Source organism: Meles meles, chromosome 8 (assembly GCF_922984935.1).
Source record: "Meles meles chromosome 8, mMelMel3.1 paternal haplotype, whole genome shotgun sequence".
Taxonomy (NCBI): Eukaryota; Metazoa; Chordata; class Mammalia; order Carnivora; family Mustelidae; genus Meles; species Meles meles.
The window spans coordinates 59,278,378-59,293,911 of NC_060073.1; the positions used below are offsets into that span (position 1 = coordinate 59,278,378).

At 46.2% G+C, this 15,534-nt stretch overlaps 1 protein-coding gene across 4 annotated transcripts in view; it reads right to left on the minus strand.

Annotated features, from left to right (window-relative positions):
* The window catches only part of STIM1 (stromal interaction molecule 1), a 188,997-nt gene that overhangs the window by 74,860 nt on the left and 98,603 nt on the right, over window positions 1–15,534 (minus strand). For all 4 annotated transcript variants that reach the window (XM_046017701.1, XM_046017699.1, XM_046017703.1 and 1 more), the window contains exon 2: window positions 13,236–13,366. In XM_046017701.1, the coding sequence (XP_045873657.1) occupies window positions 13,236–13,366 (131 nt within the window). The remainder of the gene's footprint in view (window positions 1–13,235; window positions 13,367–15,534) is intronic.

Here is a 15,534-nt window from a genome sequence, read left to right on the forward strand (position 1 = left end):
CCCCCCAGAGACATCAAGAGCCTTCTGAAGTGATACGTGGGACAAATCTCCCAGATACAGCCTCGAATCCCATCTCTGCCACTTACTCACAAGGTCACCGTAAGCCTGTAAAATGCAGACAACCTCACAGTGACAACGTGGAGAAAATGAGATCATGTAAGACGTCCCTCACAGTGCCTATATGTAAAAGGTGCTTCATAAATGTTTCACTCTTTTGAACCCAGCTCCTTTGGCAGGAGGGCTCCTACTGTGGAGAATGGTGTGTTCTGAGCCAACTGGCCCCTGAGAGACTTCTAATCTTAGCTCTTGCTCTTCAAGATGCCAGGTGGCTCAAGAAAAGACGGGCGCCATCTGTGCCACACTGCTCATCTCACACCTACCTGACCTACAGCTGGGAGGGGCTGGCATTGCTGGGCACCAAGGGTTAAGAGAAGAAGCCGGATAACAACACCACTAATGACATTTTCATGCAGCATTATGGGTCACAAAGGATTCTTACCATCTGTTACCTTATAGGAACCACACACCAGCCATCAAAGATAACCCTATCTTATAAAGAAACTATTCCCTAGATACCTCCCTACTTGATGTCTCCCAAACTTGCCATATATATATATATATATATATACATATATATATATATATACATATATATATATATATATATATATATATATACTTTTTTTTTTTTTTTTTGCCTCCTGCCTTTACTCATGAAGTTCCTTTTTCCTGGGATGCTCCTTCTTCTTTTCATCAGGAAACCCTGCTCATCTTTTAAAAACCAAGTTCCAGTTTCACCTGCTCTGCAAAGCCAGCTTCTGACACCCCGTCAGTCAGAATGAGAGCCATCTCTGTTTACAGTCCTTCTAGTTCATCATCTTTGGGATAAAATCCAAGTTCCTCAGTATGGCGAGAATCTGGCTAATGCCTGTCATTCCCACCGCATGTCATCTCCAACCTCTCCCTCCCGGTCCCACTGTTACATTCTATTGCTCAAGTTAAAAGAACCACTGACTTCCTTCACTGGCTGTACCCTTCCCACCACCAGGTTAACTTCTCTGCATCTCCCAAAATCCATCTCAGGCATCACTTCTTCTGGGTTGTGCTTCCTAGCATCCTAGGATAAGTGAAATTCTCTCCTCTTAAAATTCCAGGGGAAAAAAAAATCCCAGAGTATGGGGATGAGCTACTCTCTCATCAGAACATCTATTAGGACATGTATGTTCTCCTGCCTCACTAAGATGTGAGCTCCTTGCAAGCAAAAAATGTGTCTTCATTGTTAGTCTATGCATATCGAGTACAGAGCAGACACAAAATATGTTTGGAGAAGGAAGGGAGGAGAGTGGGGGAGAACATGAGAACAAATAAGGGGAGGGTCACAAAGCCTCAAGTGGCTCAGCCATTACATCAAAACCAATTGTTTCTGATGCCATTGAAGTACACCGAATGGGATACACATGCACAGACATGCAGAGAGAGACTTGCGTAAATCAACACAAACACCAGTTAGGTCCGAAGGCGGGTGAGGCCAGCCCCTGATTCCTCCTTAGACAGGAAGATTTGGAAGCTTATACCTGAAGCAGGGCTTCTCTCTCTCTCTCTCTCTCTCTCTCTCTCTCTCTCTGCGGACTTAGCCATTTCTGGCTGCTAGATGACCCATCCTTGCATTTTGCCCACCACCATGCAGGCTCCACTCCAGCCTACATTAACGGCATCTTTGGACTCCCAATTATACTTCTGCCTCTGTTTTTACCTCCAGGTCCTGCATACTGTGCTGTTGCCTAACCATTTCCTCCTTATCTTCTCTTTGATTCTCGACCCAGCTTATGGGCTTTCTCTCAGTTCCTGTGTCTTTGGATCTATGTTTCTCTCCTGCCTCCACTTCCTATCATACAGACACGCTTAAATACAGAAAGACACATACAAAATAAAAAAGGCATAAAATGATGTACACACACATGCAAAAAAACAAACACGAGGCGCATAAACACAGCTACACATACAAACACACACAGAAGTCTTACAAATCTTCCTAGTCCATGTCATTGACAGGACTGCAGTCCAGAACAGACAAAGCAGACTCACCAACGAAGGGTGGCGGCGGGGGGGGGGGGGGGGTTGAGGAAAACAACAGTCTGCATAGTGAGAAAGAATTTCCCTGTCTGTCAAAGCAAACCACCGTCTGGGTTTTCCTGGAAACACGAGCAGTCCCATCTGGGGGAACTGCTGCTTCATGCTGTATCTGGCCAAGGCACTAGGACAGATTGCAAACTAGGCCTACTCCCTCTGATGTGTAGCTCAGCTTGTCTGGCAACTGGTCCCCTGCCCTGAGTGCTGGCTGACAAGGCATCTTCTGCTACCCCAGCACATGTTAGATTACCTCGCCCCGTCTACAGTCCTGCGCACGCCACCGTCACGGCCTGCAAATGTGCCGTTGTCACCGCCAGGTCCCAGGTCTGCCTCTGTCGCTACGCTGAGGGCTTATCAATGGCAAAGAGGACCTTATTTTCATCTCTACTTGGCAGATGAGGAAAGTGAGGCTCCAAATTACTTGGCCTTATTGCTCTGCGCTGCAAAAGTCTGGATCTGAATTCAGGTCAGCCTCCAAAGCTTATGCTTAGACTTTTTTTTTTTTTTTTTAAGATTTTATTTCTTTATTCGACAGAGATCACAAGTAGGCAGAGAGGCAAGCAGAGAGAGAGAGAGAGAGAGGAGGAAGCAGGCTCCCTGCCAAGCAGAGAGCCTGATGCGGGACTTGATCCCAGGACCCTGAGATCATGACCTGAGCCGAAGGCAGAGGCTTAACCCACTGAGCCACCCAGGCGCTCATTCTTAGACTTTTAGAAAGGCAATATCCAAATACTTTATTCGAGACATTCAGAAGAGTTTGGGCTGAATGCATGAGCAAGGCTATAGAATTTGAACTCAGTGAGAGCTAGGAGGTGAATGCTACCGCCACCCTATAGTTAAATGTTTACAAGAAAAAATGGGGACGGGTCATTCCCTTAGCCTAAGGACCAGGTTTCACCTGAAGAATGATTATCATTCATGGTATCACTCATCTCTGTTCTGCCCAAAAGGCCTGAGCAGACCTCAATCTGTGCTTTGCTGAGATTAGGGCAGGGGGTCAGAATGTTCTACAAGGCAGGAGATAAGATGGTGATTGCACCAGGAGACTGGCAGGAAGCTAGAAGGCAAAAAACCAGAGAGATGCCTCCAAACCGTAGCAATCCTTCAGGTCAGAGAAGAATTACTGCCGCAACAGAAATGTACACAGAAACCCATGCTGAGGTTATCTGAAAAGCTGTTTGCAATTATTTCTTTTCTGCCCTATTTTGCAAATAGCAAACTGAAGGGGAAAAAAGGCAAAAGTGCCAGGCAGTCAAAGCTGTTAAAAGAGGAAGGAAGGAAATCTATGCTCAGGATTGGGTCCAGGGACCAAGGAAAAAGCTCCGATTCCCAGCGGCCAGCACGGCAATAGCACTGGGAATCAGAGCGAGGCCCTGAGCACAAGGTGAATCCAGGAAAAATAAAACCAGGACAACATAGCCAGCTGCCTCTGACATCGCCCCTCCTGGAGCTCCATATAGCAAGTGCCAAGAATTTGATTCAGGTTCCTGGTATGTGGGTGAGAGGGAATTACCACCTGGGTTCTCCCATAACTTTCTTGCAGTCTTAGCTTTCCCATAAGTGACAACTATAAAAAGGAAAAAGGAAGGGAGGGAGGCAGGGAGAGAGAAAAAGAGGATGGATTCTCCCAAAGAGAATGCCCCAAAGCTCTTCGGTCAGGTGTCCTCAAAAACCATCCACACTCACCCCAAAAACGGGCAACCTAGCCCTCAGTTAGCTAACTAGGGGTCTCTGCTTCCAGATACCATGGTACTTCTGACTTGGAAGCCCTCTGCATATCTGTCAAAGTCAGGAGTGGGGCAAATGGAGACAGAATTCAACATGGTTTTCAAAGTGTTTCCTGTAGAGCCCTGTGGGTTCCTAGGGATTGGACTACAGCAAGTCAAGGCGGAGGTGACCGCTACAACAACCAGTGTTGTAGGGACACTTTCATTTTTTTAACATCTTTATTTCAATATAATTTACATACCAATTTAGTGTACAACTCAAGAGTTTTTAGCTTTTTCAGAAGTGAGCAAACATCACCACAAGTTTAGAACATTTTCATCAGTCTCATGTAGCTCTGAGTTGCAATAACCCCCAAAACGGATAACTATGAGCTAATTCAGTCTCAGTTTCCTTATTGGTTTTATGGGAAAAGTAATACCTACCCCCACGGGTTTCTTGTAAAAGTTCCATGTGAGAGGGTAGGGAAAGCCCCCAGCATGGGTCTTGCAAGTGGGAGCAGTAGCGGGGGAGAGGACATAATAGTACCAACGTGAACAAAACCACAGGCTGGGCACTTTCTTTCTTTCTTTTTTTAAGATTTATTTATTTATTTGAGAGAGAAAGAGAGTGGGAGAGTCCAGCAGGCAGAGCCACAGGCAGAGGGGGAGGGAAGCAGACTACCCGCTAAGCAGGGTGCCGGGTGCAGTGCGGGGCTTGATCCCAGGGCCCTGAGACCATGACCTGAGCCAAAGGCAGACGCTTAACCAACTGAGCCACCCAGGCGCCCCAGCCAGGCACTTTCTACACAGGGTTTCATTTCGTCTTTGCTAGAATCCTTCAAGGCAGAGACTATTGCCCCCATCTGACCAGGAGGAAATGAAAGCTCACAGATTTAAGAAACCTTCCAAGGTCATGCAACTAACTGTTGGTGAAGGTACACGTAAACCCCTCATCTTTCTTGCTCCAAAGACTGTGCATACTTTTGCTCAGTCACACAGTCTTTCAGAATTCCTTTTTTCCTCTTTTTTTCCATCTCTGCCCTCCTTGTACATGTTTTTCTCTACATCTTTCCTAGTATTTTTAACTACAGTGATTTTACCTCCATCCAGATTCTGTATGTGACTCACAGCATAGGGTAGAGGGCTACGGAAGGAGTCACAGAGGTCAGACATACACATCATACGCTAACAAAGAATGTCGTATCTGGATCCTAGACCCTCACATTCCTAGACACAGCCCACCACTGACTCAGCCACTATCCTGGCAGGGAACTCACAAATCCAGTGCACCCCGTCTCCATACCACTGACCAACCAACCTTGTACTCTTGCTCTGCCCTGAGGAAACAATTGAAGGGACACTTAGTGATAAGATCGTTGCTTTCAAATCAAATTTCAAAAAAGCTTAACTCATCACCTTTATGTGTAAGGCCCTGCACCAGATCCTATGGGAGAAACAGTGATGCATAAGACCTGATTTCTGGCCCTAGAGGCACTCACAGTCTAACAGGACAAAGCACTAATTACAACACAGAGCAGAGCAATATGCCAAATGAGAGATTCATGCCAAGTACTCTGGAGCATGGAAAACAAAAAATTATTTCCCACTGTAGGGAAACAAGAAGATTTCTAGGAGAAAATATTTAATCTAGGCCAGTATGTCTCAACCAGGGGCACTACTTTTTTTTTTTTTTTTAAGATTTTACTTCCTATTTGAGAGAGAGAGAGCATGAGCGGGGGGTGAGGGGCACAGGCAGAGGGGACAGGGAGAAGCAGACTCTTCACTGAGCAAGGAGCCCAATGTGGGACTAGATCCCAGGACCCTGATGCGGGGCTCGATCCCAGGACCCTGAGGATCATGACCTGCGCTGAAAGCAGATGCTTAACCGACGGAGCCACCCAGGCGCCCCAATCAGGGGTACTTCTATTCCCCAGGGCAACTGACAATTGGCAAGAGAGACATTCTGGTTGTCACAACTTTGGGAGGAAGGGGTGATGGTGGAGGTTTGCTACCCATATCCAGTGTATAGAAGTTGGGAAGCTGCTAAACATCCGATAATGTACAAGAGAGCCCCCCACAACAAAGACCTGTCTAGCCCAAAATGTCACTAATGCTGATGTTGAGACACCCTGATCTAGGCCTTGTGGACAAGCAGAATTTTTACAGGCAAATGGGAGCCAGAGAGATGCTGAGATGAAAATTTATCTAAAGCAAAGGCACAGCGATTGGACAGAAAGAACACATTTGAGATGGTTGTAGCATAAAGTAAGTGAACACTGTGTAATGTGAACTAGTCGGGAAAGCTAAAGGCAGATTGTGGGAGCACTGAAGGGCAGGTTAAGTTTAGATTAATTTAGTAAGTAAAGGTAGGCCACTCTTAAGTTTCATCATCTCTAAAACACGGTAACACCTAGCTCGTACAGTGGTTGAGCATTAAAAGAAAGCAAATATGCAACAGGTAGAACAAGGCTCGGCACACGGTAGGGACGTTCCTTTTCCACTGCACTCCCTTTACAAGGCAGAAGTAATGATCAGAGTTGTGCTTTAGTAATTCCAGTAATAGTGCAAAAAAGCCAAACTTACAGGCAAGAGAATATACTCAAAACCTTCAGGGCACAAAACAAGACATTTTAATTACGTGCTAAATTGAGTTGCTTTGGACTGTGCGCTATGGGAGTTGGTCCTGGGATGACAGAGAGATCGGTGGGGGTAGGGAAAGTCAGGGAAAGTTCAGGACAAGTGAGTCCGAAGCATTCCAGAAGATATCTAAGACTGACAGAGACAGGACCGAGGGCTGAAGGGGAGGGTAGAAGAAATTAATCCCAGCCAGGCAGAACTAGCTGAGCAAAGATAGGGCACTGCAATAAGCGTGGAATGAGCCTGAGACAATGAGGGCCAGGGAAAACCACAGTGGTAGGAGGTCTATCCAGAGAGTCTTAAGAAAGACTAAGGCCAGATCTGAAGGGATGGAGTGCATGACAAAGGAAGTCAGGTGGAATTGGAAAAGAAAAATCACACAGGACACAGGAAATCAAAATGTGACTTGGGAAGATCATTGGCAGCATTTCCAACATGGGGGCTAGAGGGGAAACTAGAGGCAAGGGAGCACGGAGAGGTGCCCACAGCCGACTGGACATATAGAAATAAGGCCCAAGGCCTGAGGAGGGAAAGCAATTCTTAGTAATCATGCTAGTACTTCTGGGCATACTCACCCGCACCCAAATTAGCCCAGGCTGGCCAGAGCACCAGCTACGTGCAAGAAGCCCATGGGGCTTCTCTCCCTTCCTATGTACCACTTCCTATCAAGTCCAGCTCCTTCGGGCCTCTGGATTTTGCAGGTGGAGCCACTCCTCTCAAGGTTTAGTTCCCCCAGCGCTGATTCCACCTGATGCCAGATTCTATCTGTCCACAGTCCACACAGTCCCCCAGGACCCAGCGGGCCCCATGGGGGGACAATACAAAAGGGAGAAAGCAAGTTAACTTCTACCCCACTAATGTCAAAACAGATCTGATGACAGTATTATAGTATGGCTTTGTTGCTCAGAAATCCTCTAGCCTTCCAGACGGGTGGGAGGAGAGGAGAAGTTCTCACCTAGACCTTTTCAGAAGCACCCAGGCAGGGGCCAGAGGCTGTCATGCCTCATTCCCATCACGTGGGCTACTGGGGGAATAGAGGACTGCCTCCTGCAGCACCTGGGCCCTGGTCAAGTCACCACGCTGTGGGGGGGTGGCTCCCAGAGCTGAGTGCTACGGCCGTGGGATGATGAGAGAGCTGATTTGGAAACCTGCTACAGAGCCCAGCCCTCACTATCTGCACCATCACACTGAGGGAGGAAAACACACGGATTTAGCACCTATCCGTGCACCAGCCATTTGCATACATTCAGTTCTTACAACCCTCCAAAGAACTACCCTCCTCAAACAGCTGAATAAATTGACGCTTGGAGAGGGGCGGTTACCTGCCTATATGTCACACAGCAAGTGCAAAGCCAAGTTTTAAACACAGGCCTCTCTGCACCAAAATGTATGCTCTTTCTGACAAAAACAATAACAATAACAGCAAAAAAATAGCAAAAGGTAACCATCACTGAGCCTCTTCCACACACCAGGCCTCGTCCTGAGTTCTCTTCATGCATTATCTCTCGTGAGCTTCACAACAATTCCAGGAGACACCTACTATTATTGCTCCACTTCTAACAAAGAAACCGAGGCTGAATGAGATTCAAGAACTTCTCCAAGTCTCCATGGCTGCTAAAGGCAGAGCCAGGCTTAGACCTAGGGCTGTGTGACTCCATTGTACCACTTCTCAACCCTGTGCTATGCTCCCACACCACACACCACAGATACTAACAAAAGCAGAAGTTGATTCTGCAGCTTCCTGGGCTCCCACTGCTACCCACCCATCCCCATCCCCACCCCAAAATGTGTGATCACACCCTTGTTCAAGCCTCCCTTCTCAGCAGACACCAGGCTGCTACAGCGGTATTAGTCAGTCATTCCAAACAGTGATTAAATTAAACACCCATTCTGTACAGGACTCGGCTGGGCATCGGGGAAACAGAGGCAAACAAACCAAATAATGATGATCCCTGCCCTGAAAAGTCTCACAACCTGATGAGAGAAACACATCAGTGAAGCAAACATTAAAATACAATTGTCAGATGTAGGAGGTTTTCCTAGAAATATAGAAGAAACGTAAAGGGGAAAACCACCAGCATTCACTGAGCTTCAACTGTGTGTCCGCTCCTAAGCTGACAACTTTTTTCTTAATTAACATATGATGAAATTAACTTTGGGGGGATATAGTTCTATGAGTTTTGACACATAGACTCTCATAACTGTCTTATGACCCAGACCCAGGAAAATTCTATTACTCCCCCAAATTCCTTCATTCTGCCCCTTGGTAATCAAACTCTCCCCACACTCCTCTAACACATAGTAACCACTGACCTAGCTCCCATCCCTACACTTCTGTCCTTCTCAGAACGTCATTGAGATGGAATCACAGAGCATGTCACTATTTGAGTCTGGTGTCTTTCACTCAGTACAAGGCCTTTGAGATTCACCTATGTGGTGTACATCAACAGTTCATTCCTTTTTATTGCTGGGCCATTTCCCACAGTTTGTTTACGCACTCACACATGGAAGGACATCGATTTGTGTCCGGCTTTTGGTCACTCCAAATAAAGCTACTATAAACACTGTATACAGGTTTTACTATGAATACAAATTTTCACTTATCTATAGGGGCAAATACCTAAAAGCAGAATTGCTGGGACATGTAATAAACCATGTTTAACTTTCTCAGAAGCTCTATAAGCAAAAGTTCCGGTAGCTCCTCCTCCTTGCCTGACACTTGGTGGTGTCCATTTTTTAATTTTAGCCATTCTGACAGATGTGTAGTGGTATCTCACTGTGGTTTTAATCTGGACTTCCCTAATGGCGGGTGATATTGAGTGATATGAAATCTTTTCACACCTTTCTTTGTCATCCATATAACTTCTTTGATGAAGTGTTTTTTTTTTAATCTTTTCCCAGAAACCTTTTTTTACAATTTATTTATTTTTATTTTAGAGAGAGAGAGAGAGCATGCAAGCTGGGAGAGGGACAGAGTAAGAGGAAGAGAATCTTAAGCAGACTCTCCGCTGAGTGCAGAACCCATCACGGGACTCGATCCCAGGAGCCTAAGATCATGACCCAGACCAAAATCAGGAGTCAGATGCCTATTGCACTGAGCCACCCACACACCACTGTGCCAGAAACTTTTACTTTTCTCACTGAATTCTGACAGTAACCCTGCAAGGGTAGGAATCATTAACCACCATTTTACCTGAGAAAACTAAAGGGGAAGTCACTAAACTACTACAATCACAGTTCTTCCTAATTTCAGAATTTTACTCATTATTTAATCGCCTGTGACATACAGACCACTAGAAGGCAAGCTCTATGAAAGCTAAAATCTTATCTGTTTTGTTTGCTATAAAATCCATATTCCTATAATGGTGCCTGGCACACAAGAGGTATTCAATAAAAATCTGTTTAACAGCTGGCAAATGCCCTTGATTTCCCATGTAGGCTCCAGGAAGACAATAATACTACTCTCAAAGTGTCAGGACAGGTCGAAGGGATGGTAGCTGTTGACTGCCTCTCTTTGTATACCTCACACTGCCAGACAACCTGATAGGACCATCCCCCCGCAGCAAATCTTTTCCCAATGGGCAGTGTTCCCACCGAGGTCTCAGTAGAACATAGGCCATGAACTTCCACACTGGTGGGCTGGTCGAACTTTCTCCCAGCCTTGAATGAGGGGCACCATCGCCAATACTGCCATCTTGCTCATCTGAAGGGCCCACAATCCATAGCCTTTGCCAACTTAGAAGCAAGCAAAGAGAGTCCTTGAGGAGCCAAACTGGCTGCCCCACACACAACTGATTATATATTTTCTACAAAATGCCTGCTGAGTCTCAACGTGCCATAAGTCAAATTTCATAGCTCACAGCAGAGTAAAGACAGCAATTAGAAATGGGGATGAATCAAAGACAAGACAGAAATTATAGGAAGAAATCACAACAATGGATATGGGAATCCAGGAACTGGGGTTATCGTGTAAGAGGCCCTGAAGACATGCTTTGAATGACTCAAATAAAGGTACCACTCTGTTCACAATAATCTTTGAGAAGAAAGACTTATTTCAAAAAATGGCTAAAATATTAAGAGAGCTAGAACTGAGGTTATAGTTCAGTCATCTGAAAAACTTACTGATATGAGGCTGAATAAATGAGGCCTTATAGGGTATCCCTTCAGACTTGCGCTAAGATCTTTGGGAAATCAGCAGGGCTTTTTAAGTGGTCATGAAAAGCTCATGTCCTTCAGGGTCAGCACAAGCAGGGTTTCACCACTCACGCCTTAGGGCCCATCAGCCAATATTCTAAGCTCTGAGCTGTCCACCCAATGCTTTAGTTAGAACCTGACCTCCAAGGTTGTCTCGTATGTTTACACGGACTTAAGCACACATACTTTGCTACCATTATTTCTCTTTCCAAGACAGTTGCTTGTGAGGAGTCATGAAAACCCAGACTGGGAGGCCCCCCTCACCACCAGAGGCCCAAGATTGCAGGGAGAGCAGCTAAAGCCAAGACAAAGGCAGAAGTTATACTGAAAAAGAACAGCTCACCACTGGCACAGAGAAGAGCAGGGTGACAGCTTTTGTGTTATTTTAGAACAGTTTGTGCTGATGAGCTTTTTGTTGTGGTAACATTCCGCTAAAAAGAACATTTTCTTCCTCCCCTCATTGACAAAGCAATCAGCAGAAAGTGAAAAAAAAGGAGGAGCAGATAACAAAGATATCCAGGAATTTGTGGATCTTGGATCATATCACCTTCTTAACTGATGTGCCATCCATCCCCTAGTCCTGTGGTTATGCCCCCAGAGAGAGATCAGGAAGCCTCCAGGCCTCATCTGCTTCTAGGAACATGGTTTTATTCTCAGCACAAGGAAATAAAATTTGGGTCCTTTGAGGGCCAGAGCCACTTCTAGATGCAACCAAAAGTTCTGCTACCTTTATCAGGTATCCTGCTCAAGGACCTACAGTTGGCAGGTTCAACAAGGAGACCTCTCTCAGCCAGGCTGCCTGGGCCCCAACTTTCCTTTCCAGGTTTTTGTCCTGCTGCCTTCCCCCATGGTTGCTCTGTCGAACCAAACCCACCCACCATGCTCTTACTACCTCCACATCTGTGCTCACGCTGGCTCCCTACTTACTACTCAGGCTGCCCCATTCCTTCCACACCACCCAAATATCTACTTTTGCTCCAGGAGGTCTATTTTTGTCCTCTTATAAGTTCCTTGGACCTTATCTAATTCAACCTAACACAAGGATCCCCTCGGCTAACCAGTCAACAGGGTGCTGTTTTCTATAGGCCCACCTTCAGTGACTGGGAGCTCACTGCGTACCTACCAAGGAAGCCTTTTCTACAAGATGGCGCTGGTAGACAAATCTTTATTCTAAAAGAGTATGCCCATATTTTATTTTTCTCACACTGGTCCTGGTTCTGTCCTTAGAAAAAGAGAAATAGTACACCAGTACTTCACAGCATGAGCTTTGAAATCAGATCTGTACTCGTACCCAGTGTGTCCTTGGAACAAGCCTTCCCAAGGCTCCAGTCCTTGACAATAACACCAACTTCAAAAGGCTGTTAAGAAAGGTAAAAGAGTTAATTATGCAAAGAGCTTAACACTGTGCCTGGCACGGAATAAGAATTCAATAAATGCTAGCTAGTGTTGTGGTTTTCATCGCCTGCACCATCGTTATTTAAACCCGATTCCTCCACTCCTAGTATATTTGAAGATAGAAATTTTATTACCTGAATCTTTTCTTTTCCAGGCTCATGTTTCTCCACTAGACTGTAAATGATATGAGGACAGATGCGTGTGTCCTCTTCACTGCCACAGCCCCATGTCTACAACAGTGCCTGGCACATATATGATACCTATAAATACTGAATTCTATTGGACGTCTCCATTTCATAGTTTCCTTGCCCTTCATCGTTCATGTCACTCCTTTACAGGCTCTCACTGTTCCAGATGCTTCTAACAACGTGAGATCCAAAATTGAGCTCAAAACTTAAAAGGTGGGCTGACGAGCAGGGTGAAGAGACTGGGCTTACCTCTCCCTTGTGACACACACCATATCACTATTAAAGATTTGGCACAGCTTGGCCGCTTCACCAAACTGCTGGCTCGTATTGAGCTGGAAATCAACTGAAACCTTTACATCTTTTCACACACGATGACTTCATACTCTGGGCTCTGTGGAATTGGAACTGTAGTAATGCCAAAAGGTGAGACAATAACAGAGCTTTTTCCATCTAGAGATTCCTCTCACGCCTACTATCTGGACCACTCAACAGGCTCCCGGCAACTGCGGCCTGCAATTCAGAATGATGTTTCTAGGAACATGTGTTTCTTCCTCCCAAACAGAGTATAAACTCCCAGAGGGCAAGACAATGACCGCCTTGACTTCTCTCCTTCTTGCCAACACAGGACTGAGCACACAGCAAGGACAGACGGATGCCCTCCGTCTGCAGCAGGAATACAGTAAGGAGGCAGGGGAACTGTAGAGACCAACCTCGGGGCTCCCTCTCCCTCTCAAACAGCACAGCTCAGTCAGTGTTGTGCTTCTGGCTGGTAGGCGGATGGGAGCCAGTCCAGGCAGAGACACAGACATCAGGCCTGCACGTGGACAGGCTGGGTCCTACAGAATCACCTCCCTTGACAAGGAGGAGCTCCTAGAGAACAAGCCAACATCAAGAACATCTCTCCACGGGGAAGAGTGTCTAGACAGCTTTCAGGGACTGTCCACACAGGAAGAGAAGAGAGCCACGGCACGGTGAGAGAGCTCACCTCATCGCTTTCTTCCACGTCCACATCACCATTGGCATCATCGTCCATCAGCTTGTGGATGCTGCGGACTGCATCAAAGCTGAGCTTCTCATCCTCACTGTGGCACAGGGGCTTGTCAATCCGGCAAAACTCTGTACAGGAAAAGCAAGAGACAACATTACTGTGGGCCGTGACCCGCCTGTCCCAGGGTCCATAGTTTCCAGCAGCTAAATCCTCAGGCAGCCACTTCACTGGCTATTTGTACAGCAAGAAAAGGGTTTCATGCAGTCTCTAACTCTCTCCCCAAAGATGTGCTGAGCTTCCCCATCTAGGGACAATACCTTATTATCCTAATCAGTCCCTGGCAGGCAAGTCAAGCACAAGACTAGGAATACATTGGGACTGGGTGCCTGGGTGGCTCAGTGGGTTGGGCCTCTGCCTTCGGCTCAGGTCATGACCTCAGGGTCCTGGGATCCAGCTCTGCATCGGGGCTCTCTGCTCAGCAGGGAGTCTGCTTCCCCCCCACTCTCTGCCTGCCTTTCTGCCTACTCATGATCTCTCTCTGTCAATTAAATAAATAAAATCTTTTTTAAAATGTTGAATGTTTTTTAAAAAAAAAAGGAATACACTGGAATCTAGAACAAAGAACATGAATAGATAACTAACAAGAAAATATACATATAAATGAGAGAAAATACAAACAGCCAATGGACATAGGGGAAAAAAGTTTCGCCTTACTAGTAAGGGGAGAAATACATATTCAGATGAAATATCACTTTGAGTCAGTCGATAAATGAATGGGCATTAATACAGTCTTTCTAGAAACAGGAACACAGCCCATTTACTACAGTGGCAAAATAATATGTTTTCCTTCTCGTTTACCTTGTCACTGCTGGGAGTAGCAGAGTGCCAGCCCCGGGCTCGCTGCAGAAAGCCCTCACATGCTGAGCCTGCCCACAGGGGGTTACAGTCAGCAAGAGCTATCAGGCACCCACGGTCCTGAGCCCATCAGCTACAACAGCCTGGGAAGCCCACAGGGCAGCTTCCTCCACCACCAATACACAGTCATATGGCACTAAAGCCAGCACAAGAGCCGAGGCCACCTAACCCTCTCTTAGAACCCTGGGAGGGCCCCTGGGTGGCTCAGTGGGTTAAGCCTCTGTCTTCAGCTCAGGTCATGATCCCAGGGTCTTGGGATCGAGCCCTGCATCGGGCTCCCTGCTTGGAGGGAAGGTCTGCTTCTCCCTTTCTCTGCCTGCCTCTCTGCCTATTTGTGATCTCTGTCTGTCAAAAAATAAAGTCTTAAAAAAAAAAAAAAAAGAGCCCTGGGAAACACTATGCACACAGCAGAAAGAGCCTGGCATCTTTTCTTAGCTCTACCGTGTGACCCTAGGGAGGTCACTTCCCTTCTCCAGGCCTCAAGCTCGGTATCTGAAAAAGACATTGTAAGTAAAGTTTCTAGAATGTCTTCCAATGCTTAAATTCTAAAATTCCTCTTTCCCTGTGACCCTGATCTTGAAAACTTCTCTCTGGCAAGAATCCTCTGATCACTCCCAAAGAAGCTGTCACAGAAGAGAAAGCAAGGACCAGGAAACAAGGCTCCTGCTGTGAAGCCTTCTAGAAATCACTAATCAAAGACCTGAAACACTCCACTCCATTTAATCATTTTCCCGTCTGCTGTCAGAGGCAGCGACAGGACAGGACAAGTCACCTCTCTCTCACTGGCTAGTTGCTCAAATCCTTTTCAAAATGAGGGAGGGCTATAAATGTTAAACGTGGAAAATGTCCCGTATATGACTCAGTAAAAACAGGTTGGATACTAGAGCTCACAGATGGTAACTGTTGTGCCTGAAGTCAAAGACAGCTGAATAGCCACAGTGAGAGCCCAGACCTACCGACTCCCAGGCCCACACTTCACCTGATTGCTTTTATGCCAAGGCAACCAAACAGCTTTAAGGTGGTTTCATCTTCTGGAAGTCACAGATAGTAAGAAGCCCACTGAGGAAATGGCTTTATAGAAGACAAAAAGTAAGATAAACAGTATTCATACCAAAGAAATACCTCCATATAACCTTATATTCTTCTACATTTGTCCTACAAGTTGGAGTGGAGGGTGGGGTGAGGTGGTGGTGGGTACTGAGGGGAAGAGTAGAATGCAGCCAAGGATTAAGGCATTGTTTCTCAACTTCCTCACCAACAAGAGCTCTTGGCATGATTGTTTCGTTCATGGACTCCTATCCACGAACTACCTATCCAAAAAAGAATTGCAGTAAGTAATGACTGGTTCATAGACGGAAGCGCACAGCACTGGGATTAGTAT